We start from the raw sequence: 19,670 nt of genomic DNA, 5'->3' as shown, positions 1-19,670 counted from the left end.
TACCCGTATCTGCAAACCATCAACTAAAGTTTTTTTGTTTTTTTCTCGCAGAATATATTTCTTAAACATTAGAAAACAGGAAATAAAGGTACTGGTAGTTGCATTTGAAATCGTGTCAGATGTTTTTGCCAAAGTGTGTAGAAACATTTTGAACAATGTTTTTTATACATGTATTCATTTATTTTTACGAAATTCGAGCAAAAACTGCAATTCTAAATTTATATCAGCCGACGCCAGATGGCAAATTCACGCTGAAGTTAGTTCTTAGATACATTAATATTCAATTTTTTAAGATTGAAAATACTTACGAAGTTTTATGTTTGCGATAATATCTCTCTCTCTACCATTACAGCTTTAAATCTGATGCCGGCCAATACACAACCCGAGCAATCAAAAACCTTATTTACATGTATGCGCTTTCAATCACAGGATTAACACTGTAAAAATGAAAGCGGATTATTTCAGAGTCGAAATACTACTAAACGTGCAACCAGTTTAGCGCACTTGGCAACGAAGTATGTAACTTTGTTTTAAATGTATTACTTCTGTAAGTGTACATGTAAAAAACCGCCCATACCTGGGTAAATACCTGGGAAATTCGTTAATTAAATCTGAGGTGTATGGTAGCCTTTGACGTGAATGTTTTGTGTCGGTGAATTATAAATGGGACTCTTTACCACCGCCGTGTTTCAAAAACTTGAACTACTTAGATGGCACAAGCGATAGCTATTTAGAACCGAAGATTGTGCTCATTTTTAAAAGACCGGTGTATATTTTTTACCACACAATTATTTGCACTTTATCTTAACAGTTTATTATTTTGAAAAATGTCAAGTGTAGTTGGCTTTATTAATGTTTAAAGTCACAAATCCGCAAATCGATATCGGGGCACGGGACATGAATGTTCATAAAAAGAGTTTGTTGCATAATAAAAAATCAAGTATGCATCGATTTTATTCATTTGTACGCCGTTTGTGTAGCTGTTAAGTCTCATTCAATCTTCCATTTTATATAAATGTATTGTGAAACCATACGATTTCAATAAAATGACTTTCTACGTACTGCCAAAGAGATGGACAACAAAATACGGCGACGGGGTTTCATTTTTAATGAAAATAAGTATAGTTAACTTTTGTTTTCACTTGTCTCCATCTTTTTTTTTCATTTGGACAGGGTTTATAACAGAGTCGTTCAAAAAAGTCATTTTAAAACAAGTTAATGTTCTAAAGTTTTGACAGTCTAAGAGAAATCAATAGTTTCGTACCACATATATTATCGTTTTAGTATGTTCAGTTGAAAAATTCTAATTTAATTTACAAAACACTGTCTTCGAGCTATAATATACCTAGTTTTATGTGTAGTGTATACACTAAAGTTAATCATTAATCATAGAGAGTTGACAAGTTTCTGTGAGTTAACTGATCCACCAATCATCAGAATCACGAGAAAAACTATGGTTTCCAAGGTGATTAAAACAAAAGTCATGTAAAAGAACAGTCTGTCTAGCTTCCTAGACACTTCACTCCAAGACAAGCTTGAACTTTCGGGTTCCTGAGAATCACCATCAACCTTTTCAGTCTGGCTTCTTTCCTTGAAGTCTAAGTCATTGTTTTCATTGAAAGCCTGGACGTTACAAGAGGTTTTATTTCTGCTTGCCATTGTACAGTTGCTACATTTGGTCAACCAAGCCGATGGAAAGATGTTGCTTTTAGCGAGCTTTTCCGCCCACCGCGGAAGTGGCTTAGAAGTCTCCTGGAAACTGACGGACATCACAAAGACGGACAAAATACAGGAAACAACGCTGAAGCACAAAGTTATGGCTAGGTACACGGCTGGAAATGAAATAAATAGGTTTTAATACATACCTTTAGTATAATTGATAAGTAAATAAAAAAAATAGAGCATTGGAACTATTATATACATGTAGGCCTATATCCGTAAATGGTACAAGAAACCTCACTAAACAGACACACAACCACTGGGCGTTAATTAATTATAAAACATTAAAATCTCAATAAGTGTTTCAACGATAAACATGGGAATTACACTGTGAAAATTTTGATGAGTGTATTTTTCATATGATATAACAAGACTCAATCTGAATGGAATAAGCTTAATGTAATTATACTCCTTAGATCAGGACTATATACTTAAATGACCAAGTGCCGATGGTTGTTTACTTTGTTTAACGTACAAAAATATTTAATTCGAATTAACACAGGTGCAAAATATCAACCTTCAATAAAATTAAACAGATTACAGAGGAGGTAAGTAAAGGTCATTGTTCTGCTCCAAATCATTGGTCCACTTTTACAACAACCTTGTCATGTAAAAGTCTGGATGCAGCGACTTGTGAATTGGGTTGTTGAAAAACTCATTTCTTTTGCTTGAATTCATGTAGAAAACCTTTGAAATGTAAATTTAAACCCTGTAGTTGAGTGTGTTTGCCTTACACAAGATGGAGACTTCAATGGAGGTTGAGGGGATTTTGTCGGTGATGATGGTCAGCAGTACAGCCAGGGACAGGAGGACGGTCAGGATGAACCCAATCTGAACAGACAGAGGATTATAGATACAAAATTCGATACTGTTACAAACCAAACGTATAAATAAATAGAGCACAAAACCCATTACTGCATGTTGATTGGCTTCTTTCACTGCTTGTATATTAACTGCTCAAACATTTTAAAATATTCCGATTTCCGAATAACATGAGAAATTCTCCAGGTTAGTATAGTTTCTTTATACTGTAATTGTTTTCGGAGGGCCTTAAAAAACACGCTGCATCTTGATGTGTTTCAGTTTGAGGTGGCCTTCTTCTCATTAATTTGAGCTATTATATTCATAAAACTTCTTAACTCTTATTAATTACTAATATGTTTTCATCATTTCACGTACTTTTTCCCCCGATTCAACTGGCAGAATAAACACAAGTGTGTTGAGGTAGGACAAGAGAAACACAGGCAGCAAGATGCCCGTGACGTAATATGACGTCCTTCTCTGCGTCACAATCGTGAACACAATCTCCCAGTGTTTCGTTATGACGCCATTGGCACCGAGTTCAATCAGCTCATTTTTCTTGGCACTTGTCTGAAGCAAAAGCCACTCGCCATTAGGCCTGTAATAAGGGAGACAATTAAGTATGGAGTTTTAAATGAAACACAAAAATTGGGTCCTTTCTCTATCCTATACCGGTTTTAAAGCACATTTATACCGAGCGCAGCGAGAGGCGGGCGAAGCCCGCCTCGCGAAGCGAGGATTAATGGTAACACGTATATATAAGAAAATCAGTGAAAAATCAAAGTTGAATCGGGGGTACTAAGGCCAAAAAAAATTTCTTCCAGCCCTGGGCGCCGCCATATTGGCAGCCATTTTGTTTTTAAAAAGTTAGTTCGATCATCGATTGACTGGTACTTATCCATGATTATTACCCCTAAACTCGATTAAAATAAGTTCCAGCGTTTCCATAGAAGTTAATTTGAGTTAAAAGAAATAAAAAAGGGCGCCAGATAAGTTTCAATAGTGTTTCAATCAAAAAACACGACTAGTTCTATGTATGCCTTATCAAATTATCAGATGGAAAATAAAAACATTAACATCAAGGAACTGATCTTTTAGATACTGAATTAAGTATTCAGTTTTATTACCGCAGCATTTATATGAATCAAATTGATAAACAATGAAAGAATAAATAAAAATAAGTTCGGATAAACGTAACTCTCTTCGGTTATTTCCGAAGACAAAACGTGTACGGCTTACGTCTGAAACATGACGTCATAATGTAGACTGAGCACGCGACGTTTAGTTAAACTTTGGCTAATGATTTGAGTAGGCAACCAGGCGGATCCTACTGTGTGCGTTTAAATAAATTTAAATTGTTCTACAAAAATCAAACTGAACAGTGTTAAATCTGCGCTCGGTCCAACGGTCACACCGTTTACATATTAGCGAGCGCAGCTCGCCGGCGCGCAGCGCCGGCGAGCAAAGCGAGCTCTAAGAACCAGTGTGCGCGGGAAAAAGAACGAGCTAAACCTACAGTTCATCAAATAAAATTTTTTGTCTACGTCCCATAATGCTCTCTAATGTTTTCACCCGTGGTGCTATGCCAAAAATGGCCGACTTTTAACTCGTAATTTACAGTGACTTAAAGTTTGAAGACACGTTTTGAGTACCGCATATGCTTTGGCGAGACTCAAAAGATTTGTTACATGCTTCCATACCTCCGTAATGAGTCGAGAAACATAAACAAAGACGAACAAAGTCATGGATCACGTCACAGTGCACTCGCGCTATATTTCCCGCGATAAATTTAGAGGTGGATCAAACATCTGTAATGCGTGTACTAGCTATTTCAGTACAGACTGCGATACCTGCCTCATTGACGTATGATTTGTTTTTAATTTTTTTTAATATAGAGATTTTATGTATATATATTAGCAAGAGCCATACTTTACTGTCATATCGATCCATTTTTAAGCTAATTGTGCATGAATGAGTAGGGAGGAAATAAACAATAGGACATTTTGAAATAAATCAAAAAGGAATAAAATAAAAAAATAAACAGTTTAAAAAATTATGTAGATATGGGATATAGTCAGACTATTAAATTTAAAAGTGGGAAATTACACACCTACGTACAAACAGGTACCGGGCTCTCTCTCTCTCTCTCTCTCTCTCTCTCTCTCTCTCTCTCTCTCTCTCTCTCTCTCTCTCTCTCTCTCTCTCTCTCTCTCTCTCTGGGAAGTGGGTTGCGCTGTATGTATCATAACCATTAAAATTAGTACCTTTGGCATACTTATTGTAGAGCAATATACTCTCTCAAAAATTCTTTGACGTTCGTTGATACCTAAATAAAACTATAAGTTGACAATGATGCAAGGTATGTGTATAATTCTTGCTGCGCTCGCCAGAACGGTAGCACCGTAAAACATATTAGAGTCAATCTGACTTTAGTCAAGCCATCCTTAAGCATAATTAAAAACAAAATGTATTGATTTAACCCCATAACTAATAAAATATATATATAAAAAAAAGGGCGAGAGTTTTAAGAAATTATGAAAACAGAGATTTTATATTCAAAACAACATATTCACTGTAATAAAAAAAAAATAAAGCTTGAAATATTCGTGTGTTATGAAAGTAATTCTATCATGAAGTCCCACGTGAAATTTTGAATTTTATAAAAACTCCGGAGAAAAAAGGTTCTGTGATCTCTTCTAGATGCTACACAATCCTTTTAAACAATGTATATATTGATCATTTTAACTATTCAACTAAGCATAACTCATTTGCTTGTAACACGGGTTTAAAACCATGCACATGTATAATTTATATATTTTATATCATCCATTAAGTTACTTTCTGCATTGTTTTTTATACTTACTTAGGACCTACTTACATGTAGCTATTGGAAAATCAAATACATTGTAATCATGATTGACAAAATAAAATGACTGATATTAAGTATTATTACCCTCGGCGTTAGCAACATACTTAGCAACGGGTAACACAACGAATTGTTACATGCGCGTAAATTATGCGCGTACGGTTTGCCATATCATTTCTATATAAAACCAGTAAAAAATTCTCTAAAATTAAGACATTCAGTATAATAAAATAGATAGTGCCTATTTGGGAGGATAACAGTTGAAATTGACACCCCTCGAAAACCATTGTCAACCTGCGCTTCGCGTCGGTTGACAATGGTTTTCTCGGGGTGTCAATTTCAACTGCTTCGCGTCGGTTGACAATGGTTTTCTCGGGGTGTCAATTTCAACTGTTACCCTCCAAAACAGGCACTATTTATATACTATTACCCTCAGCGTTAGCAACACACTTGGCAACAGGTAACACAACGAATTGTTACATGCGCGTAAATTATGCGCGTACGGTTCGCCTTAGAAATCACTTCATTTCAATATAAAAAAGCAGTAATATTTTTTTCTTTAAAAATAAGACATTAAGTATAATAAAATAAATAGTGCCTGTTTGGGAGGGTAACTGTTGAAATTGACCTCCCAAACAGGCACTATTTATATATTAGTTACCTGCGACTTTTTGCAGTTTTGAAGAAAGTAATCAGCCATAATATTTTCTAAACACACGTGTTTGAAAAAATGACTGATAGATTAAACTACACCTACTCTAAGTCCTCGGTAATGATCCCCGAGAAGGTAGGGTGTAGTTCGATTTCGCCCGTCGAGTAGCCCCAACTGGTGAGTTTAATTTGACAGAGCTGGGTATCAAATGGGTAGTATGTGATGTCGATCCGGCAGTGCGTGGTGAACATCCGGGGCTGTTCCCATTCCACTTCCCCCGTGTGAGTGATCCGGTACAGCAGTTGAGAGTCCGAAATAATATTCAGGTCGGAAACGCTGTCCAAACGAAACCAAAAAACAAGATTCTAATTATCTTTTTAGATCATTTTCTCAATGGAGATCATTAATTTTTTTTATGAAATCTCTACGATAGTGAAGATCTATACTTGATCTCCAGCGTGTACAGTTATATTTTATAATTGATTAAGAAGTAATAGGTTGTGTCCATATTTATGTTTTTCCGCTTAAAATCGATTTGCTTTAAATATTTTGATAATCTACTGGAGGCCAATTATTATTTTCATTGACACTGTAAACGAATGAGTGTATGTAGGGTAGGGTAAGTTGAAATATCTTTAATCAACACAGAAAAAATATCATCCTTCATTCGCTTGTCTTCTGTTTGTTCGATAAATGAATTTGTTAACAAGCTGCTGGTTGCTACAAGCTACAAAAGTTCAAATGTCTAAAAATTGATATGCAGTTCGTCTTTCCAATTTATTTTACTTTTCAAAGATGTTTCATCTAACTCTTCAGAAAGCTTTCAAAAGAAATGATTCATTTCAATACATCGTACAAAGTAGTTGTATCTTACGAATTATCTATGAAAAACACTGGACGCCAGACTTCACTCTCGTCTGCAAATACATCAGTGATGTCCGGATATCTAGTAACATCCCATGCTAGCCGATAATCCTCCCAACTCTGCAGAGAAAAGCACCTTTTTTTTTAAATTAAAGTAGTCAGACAAATTTTCTCATCCGAGAATTCTTTTTTATTTCTTTTGGTTTAGTTGAATTGTGCTATAATTGATATCTGCCAGAAATACGTACCGCCTCCAGCCATCCCGTTGTAGACAGAACTTGGTTCTTTATGTCCTGTGAAAAATAAACTTTTTTATTTCCTTAATATTTTAACTTGTGCTTACAACAAAAAAATTGTTCTTTACCAGACAATTTGTTACCGATTACCTACTTTTTCCTTTGCTGATTTCGCAAGAGAGAGAGAGAGCGAGAGAGAGAGAGAGAGAGAGAGAGAGAGAGATAAATCAAAATAAACTATATATAAAAAAAGGTTCATAGAAAGCTGTAAACGAAATTTAATTTAAGACTTACTTTGTTTTTTTTTTCAAATATGGAAAATAAGACAAGAAACTAGAGAAAAGCATACGAAATTCTTTTAATTCCAAATAATTTAATTCTGGTTGTAACGCACTTTCTGATTGGCTAAAAAATTATTTTATATCGTATAAAGAATGTTGCCACCGTCATAGTAAGACTAACGTCAAAAACGTATCAATACGCCTGACGTTACGTTTGAATTTTGTACAATATTACGTCATTTTAAAGGTTAAATGATCGTTTTTATCTACAATGAAGTGTAAAAAAATTAAATTATAAGCAATGAATTCAATATTTATTAGTTTTATACGATATAAAATGGTTTGAAACAGTTTACGCTTTTTTATAAACCGCTTCGCGGTTTATAAAGCGTAAACTGCCCCAAACCATTTTATATCGTATAAAACAAATAAATATTGAATTCATTCCTTAAATGACTGGACAAGTGATCAATGTATATCTTTCGACCAATTCATTGAGGCTTGGATTTTGAACAATTTCGTCAATGTCAAACAATTTCAATGAAAATTCAGCATAATGAAAATTATTCAATTTTTTCGCGTTCAAATCCATAATCATTAGCACGTTTACATACTTATATTTGGAATTTTAAGTCTACATGTTATATACTCAATAAACAATATACAATGATATACAAAATTACTGTTTATCAACGGCATAAAATTGACTAGAAATGGAAGTGTAATTAATATAACTTATCCTATAGAAGCGTTGTTTTAGAAATTGAGTAGATATTTATCTATACATTACCATATAGTTAATGGTGAGGAGGTTCAGGGCCACACTAACGTTGGTTATCTTGGAGGGACGAACCAGTCGGTCATAATTGCTACTCAGTACTCCATTCTTCCTGATCGCCTGAACGTCAGACGAATTCCAAGCTGATGACAATGGAATTGAAGTAAGAAGAGTAAGACACACATATATTTCTCCCTCCTTGGTGTAAACCATTTCGATTCGCGCACTTGCAGGCGTTTGGCGCTCTCAGATATATGTCCAAAGTGAAGCACAGATTTGACACAGATCATCGTTCAGTCTCTCGCCTCATTGATCTCTGCATCTTAATTTCTTGCTGGGCGTAACAGAAACCCATTCAATTGATTTACTGGACGTGGTAAAAATAATCCAGTTCTGGCCATAATGAGGTTTTTTTCTTCTCTCTTATTTTATAATTTTCAGAACATGGTTTCTCTGAACACCAAATCCAACACTTTAAAAAACCTAACCCATTTACTTCATTTTATCTGCGTATGAATTTACAAATGTTCCTTTTGAATCTGAAACAGGATTCTTCAAACACATTATTGAGCAATTCAGTAATTTAAGTGATAACGTTAACTCAAACACCTTCATCAATCGATGATTATATTTCAATGCTCCCCAACCTTTTGCCTGCTCGTAATCACAATTTCAAAAATACATGTATATCTGTTTTAATGAGAGAAAGAGCAATTTATTTTGGCAAAGTCACATGAAAATAAAACCTCAATTTTTCTTTAAGATACATATTAAACGGTTTTTTTTATTGTCAAAACGACTTTAAAAATTAAGAAAATGTTTGTGTGACTATGTATAAGTATGATGAAGAAAAACTGAAAGGGTGGATACCTCAATGATGCACGTTGATAAAGTTTCTGTAACTTTTTACTTGATTAAAAACACCTCAACAGATTTATCTCTTATTTCAAAACGAGTTATGGGTGGGGTTTTTTTTTTACAGATACCCACACCAAATTGCCAAGTACTGTAATTAAGCAAATCATGTAAAGTTTTTGTATCAACCATCCGATAAATCAAGCATTGATTTATTCACCTTTATATTTCATTTTTTTTTCTTGATGTTCATTCCAACGGAATCTCAGAGAGAATGGTCGGTAACAGAGTACGTTTGAAGTTTACTGACCAGTTCCGGCAAACGAATTCATTGTTTGAAAACTTTTGAGAGAAATTAATCAGTAATTGTTAAATGTTAATTATTACTGGGGTATTACTATTGATTTAAACTAAAAAAAACAAGTCCGTTTACTAATTAATTTTAATTGAGACGTGTAATTTTGAACTGACGGAACTATATTGTAAAATGAATACCTGGGGTTTGTTTATTTCAAAGGTGGATGACACACGGTCCAGTCATCCACATCAGAACACAATGTATCAATGTTATCCTGGGACAAGAAGTCTCTGCTCAAATACAATTATATAAATGTGTGCTATGAAATACTCATGAAGGACACCTTTAATTGGAATCACTCTCAGACTATCAATCTTTGGTCGATACGGAACCGATTATATTCTCTAACACTAGATATCTAAGGGATTTCAAGCTTATAAATAAGATTATTATTGACAATTGAATCCTATATCTTGCGGAAATAATGGGATTTATTTCTCTGCTATTTATCAACGATGGTTTTTTTGTATAGCGCTGATTGATATCAAGACAGATTTAACACTCATCCAACTTGACCACCAACTTTTTCTTGTCCCTTGGGAATATTAGCTGTCCACCAAGGCCAGAAAATTGGATTCTGTTTTCGTCATTTATGTTTTGGTCAATAATTCAAAGTTCATGGAAACGTTGTCAAAGAATTATAAATGGCCAACCTTTTGGGGTTCAAAGTATATTCTAATAGATGAAAGGTACACATAATACAAAAATAAATAAATCAATAAATCGATCATACGGTAACGTATTCATACATGCATCTTTAAATCATATCACCTGATTCGCAATTTCGCATCTAAAAAGTGTCATGGCATTTCGTTTGCAATTAAACGATGTCTGAGAGATGCATTATTCCAATATCAATTTCAAATGTACAAACAGTTAAGATTGTTTATCCTTGGATTCCAAAAAGTCAAACTTGGCGACACACACCTTTTTGTTTTTTGTGCCCTTGGCTTCCACTACCAGCTCCGTTCCGCCAAAAGTCATTCCGACCTCAATTTCTCGGTCACTGTTGGATTTCTGCAGTTCAATTGTGAGTTTTCCCAGGTAAGAGCACGAGGAGTCGGTCGTGAATTCGGGTTGTTCTTCTGATGAAATATAGATCGGAATATCAATCGTCTCATCGTCTCTGTGTAACGCCCTGTATCGTTTGGGTGGGAGTGGGGTCCCCACTTCTACGGTTTTATTGACTCCAATGTGGACACTGAAGATTTCTTTACATTTTTCAACATTTCCAACTTTAAACATTTTGTCTGGCGGATCTCCTGGTTTGAAATTTCTGTTGGTTTGAACACCATAGGTCCATTTTGTATTTCTGGAAATAATCATTTTCGGATTGTGGCCAAACAATACGGCGCCTTTAACAATGGCCAAACCTGCATCCGGGGGAATGACCACTCTCTTGTTTGGAAATCTTTTTTTGATTGCTTCCTGAATTATTACGCACTCAGAGAAACCCCCAACCATCAAAATTTTGTCCACATCTTTACAAAACGGATGGGCAAAAAGACTTTCTACATGTTCAACGATGCTTTCGCGGCAATGTTGGAACATTTCACTAATCATTTCCCCGTACATGATCAATTTGTCACCATCCAACTTTAGTTTACCTGTATGTCGAGTTTGTAATATCAACGAGTTCAAGTCTTCCTCGGATTCGGTTTCAAAAAGTTCGACCAGAGATACTGGGATTCGAAAGGTTTCTTTGCTGCTGGTATTAACAGCCCGCTTTTTAGTCTCGAAGCTTTGTACCAGTTCCAAATAATCCTTGGGATATTTTTCTTTGAACTGTTGAAAGACTGGAGCCCCCACGATGCTAATGATCAGTTGAAGGAAGGCCTCGTCGATTTTGGTCCCTCCCCAGGCCCCTCCGCTGGCCTTGTGGAGTTCCTTAAGGGTGTGGTCAGGCAGGACTTCCTGTACGGTGACGTCAACAGTTCCCCCTTAAATTGTTAAAATATCATTTAACCTTGACAAGAGTCATCTTAAAAGAACGCTTAACATCTTGTTAGGGTTTGGTAAACTTGTAAATAAAATTGATACGTGGTTAAACTTCTTATAATACAAAATAAATATGTAGATTGTTAATTATGTTATTTGTATACTGATGTTTGATTTCAATATTTTTCACAAAATTTTGTACTTTTTCACATTAAAACACATATAAAAAGTTTGAATGGATTTATGAAAAAAAAAAACCCAGAGGAGTTTGAGTAATGGGTACTTGTCTATTGTCCAATTACACTTTCTGTTGTATATTGTAATACATGCGAATCACCTCCTAAGTCGAGCACCATATAGCGAGTTCCTGGTTTAAGCATGGACAGATTAGTTCCGCTTTCTGTTGTCTGTTTCTCAAGAGGCAGTATCTTACAGAACAAAGCAGCCGCCTCGGGCTCAAGGGCAAGGCTGAGGTTGGTGCTTTTTATTCCTGCCTGTCAAATTATGAACAATTTTATTCTAGGATATTAATTTACATGTGCACTTTGCTCAGCAAAGATGCCATCTGAAATTTACGGCGAAATTCATAATTAATTCATAATCAATTTAATTTTAATATTTCTTATTTCTTTAGCAGGGTATGCTTTTTATTATGATATTGAACATCAACATATATATGTAACATTGCAATATAGCTCTAAGTGAAAGTGGACCAACTGATGTTATTCAGCAGCACTTTTTGTTACATCTTGCTGATTTTCTTTGTGCATGCATGTGTAAGCATTTATCTATTAATTTTTAACTTGTTTTATTTCCATTAGTTTTTTATACACTAGTGTGTGTGTGTGTGTGTGTGTGTGTGTGTGTGTGTGTGTGTGTGTGTGTGTGTGTGTGTGTGTGTGTGTGTGTGTGTGTGTGTGTGTGTGCGTTCGTAAACACTGGCAACTGAGAGCCGACGTCAAGTTACACAGCAACAACTGAGAACACAAAATTCAAGTGGGGACTAAAATCTGGTCCTCAGTTGAATTTCACCTTAGAAATGCTTAAAATCATGCCATAAACCATATATGTGAAAATTGGTGCATGGACCAGTTGGAAGTATTTTTCCGTTTTGTGTATGCTGTGTGTGTATAATTATCAGCCCGTCAGCATGGCGGTATACACACCACGAAGGGTAACACGCATGCGCGGGTTAAAACGGAAGTTTACATTCTATCTGGATCATATAAGCGCTTGAAAACATACAGATATCAAGGACGATCAATGTCGCGTAAAAAGATAAAGGTAAGTACTATTTGTTTTGGTTTTTAAAAAATATTTTATCGCATAGTGTGTGTTATAAATATGTTAAGGAATTTATTCAACAAACGGAAATTTACATCCATACTTGTTTTTTCGATTAAATTGAATCATACCTTCAGTTACAAATACAGTGCAAGAAGCCGTGTATGATCGATACAAACTGGTATAATGGTAAATTATTTCCAACAGTATAAGTCAGTATTTACTTAAAATCGTTAATATTATACATCTACATAAACCAACACATACAATTTCATACAACTAACTAAAGACGTCACAACAAAAATTGCTCATTATCCTCTATAGGCATCCATATTAACAGCCATTGTCTTTGCAGGATGATCATTGTATTCATTTATTACATACAGACGATGTGCAATTTTCAGAGCAATATTAATTAATGTGTTATCAAACGAAAAGCTAGATATGCACAATAAATGTGCCATACAAATATTAATTGCATGGCGTTAAAGAAAATATCCAATGGCATGTAAACATGAAATCAGCAAGTACTGGGGAAGTGTAGAGGAAAATAAAAGCAATAATTTCATTTTAATTAAGAAGTTGCTAACCTAGCTATTATGACATGAAAACGTGTTATAACCATTATAGTTTGTACATTGCTGATTTTGAAGTAGTTTGTACTATGTAAACACAATATATCAACATCATTTTCCCCCAACACCCCTCCCTTAAGTAAATTTTAGATCCGCGCCTGTTTGCATATCATTACATCATACAACTTATATATGAATTAATATGATATCCCAGAAATTTGTCCTTTTTTAAATGAAAATATATCAACGAATCAATTTAAGCTATAAATGCACAATCAATATAACATACCAATTGCAAGGCGTAAAAGATTATTAAATGAAAAGATACCAACGAATTTAATACACACATATAAATATAAAGACTCAACAAAAAAACACACATTGTAACCGCTGGCAATTGGAAAAAAATGAATAAAAGTGTTATCAAACGAAAAGCTAGATATGCACAATAAATGTGCCATACAAATATTAATTGCATGGCGTTAAAGAAAATATCCAATGGCATGTAAACATGAAATCAGCAAGTACTGGGGAAGTGTAGAGGAAAATAAAAGCAATAATTTCATTTTAATTAAGAAGTTGCTAACCTAGCTATTATGACATGAAAACGTGTTATAACCATTATAGTTTGTACATTGCTGATTTTGAAGTAGTTTGTACTATGTAAACACAATATATCAACATCATTTTCCCCCAACACCCCTCCCTTAAGTAAATTTTAGATCCGCGCCTGTTTGCATATCATTACATCATACAACTTATATATGAATTAATATGATATCCCAGAAATTTGTCCTTTTTTAAATGAAAATATATCAACGAATCAATTTAAGCTATAAATGCACAATCAATATAACATACCAATTGCAAGGCGTAAAAGATTATTAAATGAAAAGATACCAACGAATTTAATACACACATATAAATATAAAGACTCAACAAAAAAACACACATTGTAACCGCTGGCAATTGGAAAAAAATGAAGGCATTACAATTAGCGTCAATTATCAAAATTTAATTATGTAATGACTATAAGTATCCATCATTATATTTTTTGTGAAATATATCGTTGTGTATGATTTTAATTTTTGTGATTGATTATTTGTGGTGTATCTTCTCGTCTGAGGCTTTAACTAGGGTTTTAATGCGTACAGTTTTTTAAAACACAATTTAAATAAATCATGACTTACCTTTAATGTTACAGTTTAATTTATATAATATTATAATAATAATTACGTTTAATAATATTGCTGTTTTCATTTTTATCTGTCTAAACATTTGCATAAATATAATAACATGTGCTTTAATAAATTATATTATGCCAGGCGCGGATTCCACTAAAAAAAATAAGGCCGTGAAGGATCGTAGCGGCTACGTGGGGCTACGTACATGTACATGTAGCAGCTACGCTGTTGAACAGAAATCTAGACAAGCCGGCGGCATTTTAGCAACTCATTGTATAGCTCATAGGTTAGCTCTTTCTTGTGGGGAGGCTGCAGATAAGGTCACATACTTAGTTAAGTTCCAAGCAGTCTTGAATGATTTGTACAAGTATTTTGAGAGATCTCCTAAGAACATGGCTAGGTTAGAGAAGGTTCAGGGAATTCTAGAGGATAGTAGGAGCACTAGGCTCAAGCAGGTCTCTAACACTAGGTGGTTAAGTTTTGAGGGTAGTGTTCAGGCAGTTGTAGACAATTTTCAGAGTGTAGTTGCTGTCATTTTAGAGGACAATTCTGCTAAGTCACTAGCTCTCCACAAGCCCATCTCTTGTTACAAGTTTTTGTATGTAGCACACTTTTTAGCTGATGCTTTGAAACCACTAGCCATGTTGTCAAGGTCTTACCAAAGGTCAGAGTTAGATTTCACTGAGGTCAATTGCCTTCTGCACTCAACAGTTCAGGTCTTAGACAAGTTGATTAGCTACCCTGGGTGTAATTTGTCTGCCTTTTTGCAGCATGCTCCTACTGAGCCAACCCTAGATAAGTCAGGTCTATTCACATTTGAGTTTCAAGGTCATACTGTTAGGGACAGCTTAAGTCAAAGGTCAGAGGCAGTTAGGGCATGTAGCTCTTTTATAGAGACAGTTAAGGCTAGTTTGCAGTCTAGGTTTACAGATAGTGGAGATGCTAAGATCTTGTCAGCTCTGAGTAGGTTCTTTGATCCTCAGTGTTTCTCTGATAGGACTCCTCCTTCTGAGGATATTGATGTTATAGCTAAGCATCTTTCAGTTTGTAAGGTAGGAGAGGTAAGGGAGTGTAGGGTTGAGTTAGGAAATTTTGTGGAATTCTGTAGAGCTAGGTTGCAGGCAAATCCCAAGGCTTTTTTGACTAGTACTGATGTCTGTCAGGTCGCATTTAGGGCTAGGGAGTTGTTTCCCATCGTGGCAGCTGCTGCTGGGCGCCTGATCACTGCTCCTGTCAGCACAGCAGATTGTGAGAGAGGCTTCAGCAGGCAGAACTTGATCAAGACTGATGTAAGAAGTTGCCTTAAGCCAACAACATTGGAGAACCTGATGAGACTGTCCATCAACAGTGGTAAGGAAGAAATGGATTATGAAGAGGCATTCAGAAAATGGTCATCCCTGAAAGCCAGAAGGATTTTCCATGTGAACTTTAACCAGTGATGATATCTGTGATCAAGTGAAATGTGATGTGAAATGTGTTTGTGCAGTGTTAATGTAGAGCTGTGTTAATATTTCTAAACATTAGTATAGTCACTGTAGTGCTTTGTTCTACTGACAGTTTATTTATTATTTATGTAACACATGGGTTATGATATGATATATGTTTACATGTTTTGATCTGTTATCTGAATAAAATATATCAAACAATTTATCTTTTTATCATTTAGAAATAAGTGTTGGTTTATAGTAGATGTTTTACTGGATATAAACTTATTAAGGGATAAATATAACATTATATCATATTATTCAGTAAATAAGTGTTACATTTAAAGTATTAGTTAATGAATATTTTGCGCCGCGTAACGACGCGCAAAAAGTGGCGAAAGGGAAATTTGGTCCAGTGGGAGCCCTGCAAGCCGCTACGTGGATATACCTAGCTTACATTTTTAATGCCAAGCATCAAACTCGAAATTGCTACCTCAGTTACCACTTTGAACCAAACTTGATATTTATCCTATTTAGTTATATTTAGTTCATATGATAAGTTATTATGAATTTTAACTTGTACTGTACGTTATATTTCCGCTTGAAATTAACAAAATATGTCGGTTTAATAAGTGGTTGGCTGAATTTAAAGACCTAGCGGCTAGGCTGGTAGCTTATAGTAATGTTCAATATACCTAGATATCCATATATATCCATATCCATATGTTCATTCGCCCTAAAACGCGTTCGCCCTTTGACGCCGTTCGCTCTAATTTCCGTTCGCCCTGAAATGTGTTCGCTCAAGGCCCGTTTGCAATATTAAAATATAATTTTAAAGCGATTTTTTGTAAATAAAGTTTCAAATTATATAAGATAAAAAACCGCATTCAGTGGATTCAACACATATTATAGTGTCCAGATTAACCTACGTGTAGCTGCATGGCCAACTTAGAAGATTAATTATTAATTATAAATAAGATTCTTTTGATAAGATTAGGGCTATAAAAACTTTTATTCTGAATCGAAAAAGCCGCTGCTCGTATCCTCATTGGATTAAATTGTTTTCAAAACAAAGCGAACATATAGAAAAAAGCTTTCCATAATTTTCAGTTTAAATTATTAACCATTAATTAACATTATCCACTGGTAAAAGAATTACGTCTTAAACATTTAAAAAAAGAATACTTTGATTTCAGTTAAAGTCAGTTATTTAAAGAAAATTTAGTTTTATTGAACAATTGTAAACATTGTTAACGGAATTAAAAACATAACATCGATGATAAATGTTGGATGAAAAGGATAGAAAAATGAAAACTTTATTTTCTTTAACTGACTTTAATTGAAATCACAGTATTCTTTTTTTTTTTTTTTTTTAAATGTTTAAGACGTAATTATTTCAACATTGACAGGCAAAAAAAAAAAGACGTAATTCACTAATCGTTATAATGCCTATTTTGTTGATTTGCACCCCCCCCCCCCCCCCCCCCCCCCCCCCGATGCTACGTTCCTTTATGGCGAACGGACTTGGGCGAACAGGTAGATGGGGCGAACGAACCCGATACCTTTTTTTTTTTGCGCATGCGTTAAGGATCATCAAAATGGCGAAAGTTGACTACATGTCATCTTTCCAACTAGTAAACACTAGTTACGAAACACCTTACGATACCTTTTGCAGCTAGAGCCGTTGGAAGGTATTTATCCTTATGTTTGCCTGTGTGAAGGGAGGTTTAATCTATTTTTGCCGAAACGATCAGGGACGTATATACGTCCCTGAAACGATCGATTCGGTAGGGGTACCATCCTGTCATGGGTCCTGCATGAAGTCCACTCGTTGACGTTGAGAGGATGTACCCAATCCTTCGTCGTTTTTAAACCCTCTCTCTCTCTCTCTCTCTCTCTCTCTCTCTCTTTTCTGCTTTTGACGAAGCTCCCACTGGACACATTGAAACATTGAATGTTGTGATGCTCTAACCGTCAGGATTTGTTATACACAATTTTGGTGTAAATTAAAAAGATAATGTTTGAAAAAACTTAATTTTTAGCTAAAGAAAAAACCCATTTTCACAATAATGAGGCTTATTGTTATTTCTTGCATAAACCCTTGACAAAAGTTGAGCTCATGAGACACATTACATCATCATTAAAAATAAAACACCCAATGAAATCGCAGTGTGTATTTGTTCTTTACATTGTGAAAGTTTAAAGGCCGAACATTTTACAAACGCCCCCTTTTTTACCTGTACAAACTTCAAAATGATGCCGCTTGTCAATCAAGTTTGAACGATAGCACCCATTTCGATGGACGTGATCGTCCGAGCGTGATCTGGCCAGGTCCGCTGATTTCTGTTTGCTAGCAATTACCAACGTTATGAAGCATTTATTAATTTTTTCCATTTTGCATCACTCTCACTAAAAAATCTTTTGATCCAATTTATTTGAAGTGATTTAACTTGAATTTCAAAATGAATGAAATCAGTATAAACCCACCCATTTTTACAGAATGCTTGTGGTTTAACAATTTTATATGCATCGACAATAAATCAATCTTTTTTTCTGAATGGTATAAAAATGGTATAATGTTTTTTAAAGATATTATTAACAATGATGGTTCTTTCTTAACCTTAGATGAGTTTTACGAAAAATTTAAATTTAAACCCTCTTTTCTTCAATACAACAGTCTTCTTTCCTCTATCCCAAATAACTGGAAAAAACATGTCAAAGACAAAACACATCCTCCTCATAGCGAAGGGAATATAATGCACTCCTTGTCTGTTCAAGGAAAACTTATACCATTAAGTGAATTAAAATGTAAAGATGCATATTGGATTTTAATTAACAGTTGTAAGGAAATTACTCTCTGTATTCAAAAATGGTCAGAAATATTTGAAGTAGAAATTCCAGTCTCTGATTATAAAAAGATATTTAATTTACCTTTTCAGTGTTGCACACAAACTAACGCACAATCTCTTCAGCTCAAAATATTACACAGAATCATAGTACACAACAAGTCGCTTTTTAATATGAAATTGATTCCAAGTCCGAACTGTAACACAGACAACTGTAATGAAATTGACACTATACATCATAGATATTTCCAATGTAAAAGCATACAAATTTTCTGGAAAGATCTAATTTATTGGTGGCAACAACATATAGAAAATGTCAATCACTTAACAATGCAAGATGTCATATTTGGTATTTACAAAGTAAAAAATGTTCCACTAAATTATTGTATTTTACTTGGAAAATGCTTTATACATCTAATTCATTCAAAATCTCCTGGCAAACAAATTGAGTTCATTGCTTTTAAAAATTTTCTAAGAAACAAACTTCATGCGAAAGAAAATTATCTTTGTTCGAAGAATCAAATGCACATTTTTTACGAATTATGGCAGCCAATATTAGTTAACTTATAAACTGTAGTCTTTCAGTATTATATGGATTGTCTTGATTGTTTGAAGATTGCTGATCAATGCTTTCTACCATGTTAAAAACTAAGATGCATGTATATTTTAGATCCATGTTAATATTTTAGCTCCATGTCCAAAGTACTCGTATATTGATCTGTTTCCATGCTATTTATCATTTATTCTATTGTGAAACGTTTTGAATTATGTTCTAAAAATATATGTACCATAATTGTTGAGCCAATAAAATATTCACTCACAAAAAAAAAAAAAAAAAAAAAAAAAAAAAAAAAAAAAAAAAAAAAATTACCAACGTTATCTTTGATATCTTCCGTCACGTATAAAAAAGGGGAATTAAAATTGAACTTTTAACATTACCGGTATTAACATTGTTTTATAGAAAATAAAAGTCAGTAATTGAAAATATGCAATTTATATTTGTATGTGA

The 19,670-nt window shown here is 34.4% G+C and overlaps 2 protein-coding genes across 2 annotated transcripts in view; both read right to left on the bottom strand.

Annotated features, from left to right (window-relative positions):
* Positions 1 to 1,097: 1,097 nt before the first annotated feature.
* LOC105327932 (neuronal acetylcholine receptor subunit alpha-6) lies at positions 1,098 to 9,283 on the bottom strand. The gene is made up of 7 exons (XM_011428613.4): positions 8,210 to 9,283; positions 7,151 to 7,195; positions 6,913 to 7,022; positions 6,144 to 6,374; positions 2,899 to 3,118; positions 2,454 to 2,550; positions 1,098 to 1,832 (listed from the first exon to the last, which is right to left on the bottom strand). The coding sequence occupies exons 1-7, from the start codon at positions 8,408 to 8,410 to the stop codon at positions 1,387 to 1,389; spliced, it is 1,350 nt and encodes a 449-aa protein (XP_011426915.3). The 5' UTR covers positions 8,411 to 9,283; the 3' UTR covers positions 1,098 to 1,386.
* Positions 9,284 to 10,065: 782 nt separating this feature from the next.
* The window catches only part of LOC105327934 (heat shock 70 kDa protein 12B), a 49,085-nt gene continuing 39,480 nt past the window's right edge, over positions 10,066 to 19,670 (bottom strand). The window contains exons 4-5 of the mRNA XM_066075168.1: positions 11,686 to 11,842; positions 10,066 to 11,350 (exon numbers count right to left, since the gene is read on the bottom strand). Coding sequence (XP_065931240.1) covers positions 10,287 to 11,350; positions 11,686 to 11,842 — 1,221 coding nt within the window. The 3' untranslated portion in view covers positions 10,066 to 10,286. The remainder of the gene's footprint in view (positions 11,351 to 11,685; positions 11,843 to 19,670) is intronic.

The sequence above is a fragment of the Magallana gigas genome, chromosome 2, assembly GCF_963853765.1.
Source record: "Magallana gigas chromosome 2, xbMagGiga1.1, whole genome shotgun sequence".
In the NCBI taxonomy this organism is placed as follows: Eukaryota; Metazoa; Mollusca; class Bivalvia; order Ostreida; family Ostreidae; genus Magallana; species Magallana gigas.
Note: the sequence above shows the minus strand (reverse complement) of the source record. Positions and strands in the feature narration are given on the sequence as shown.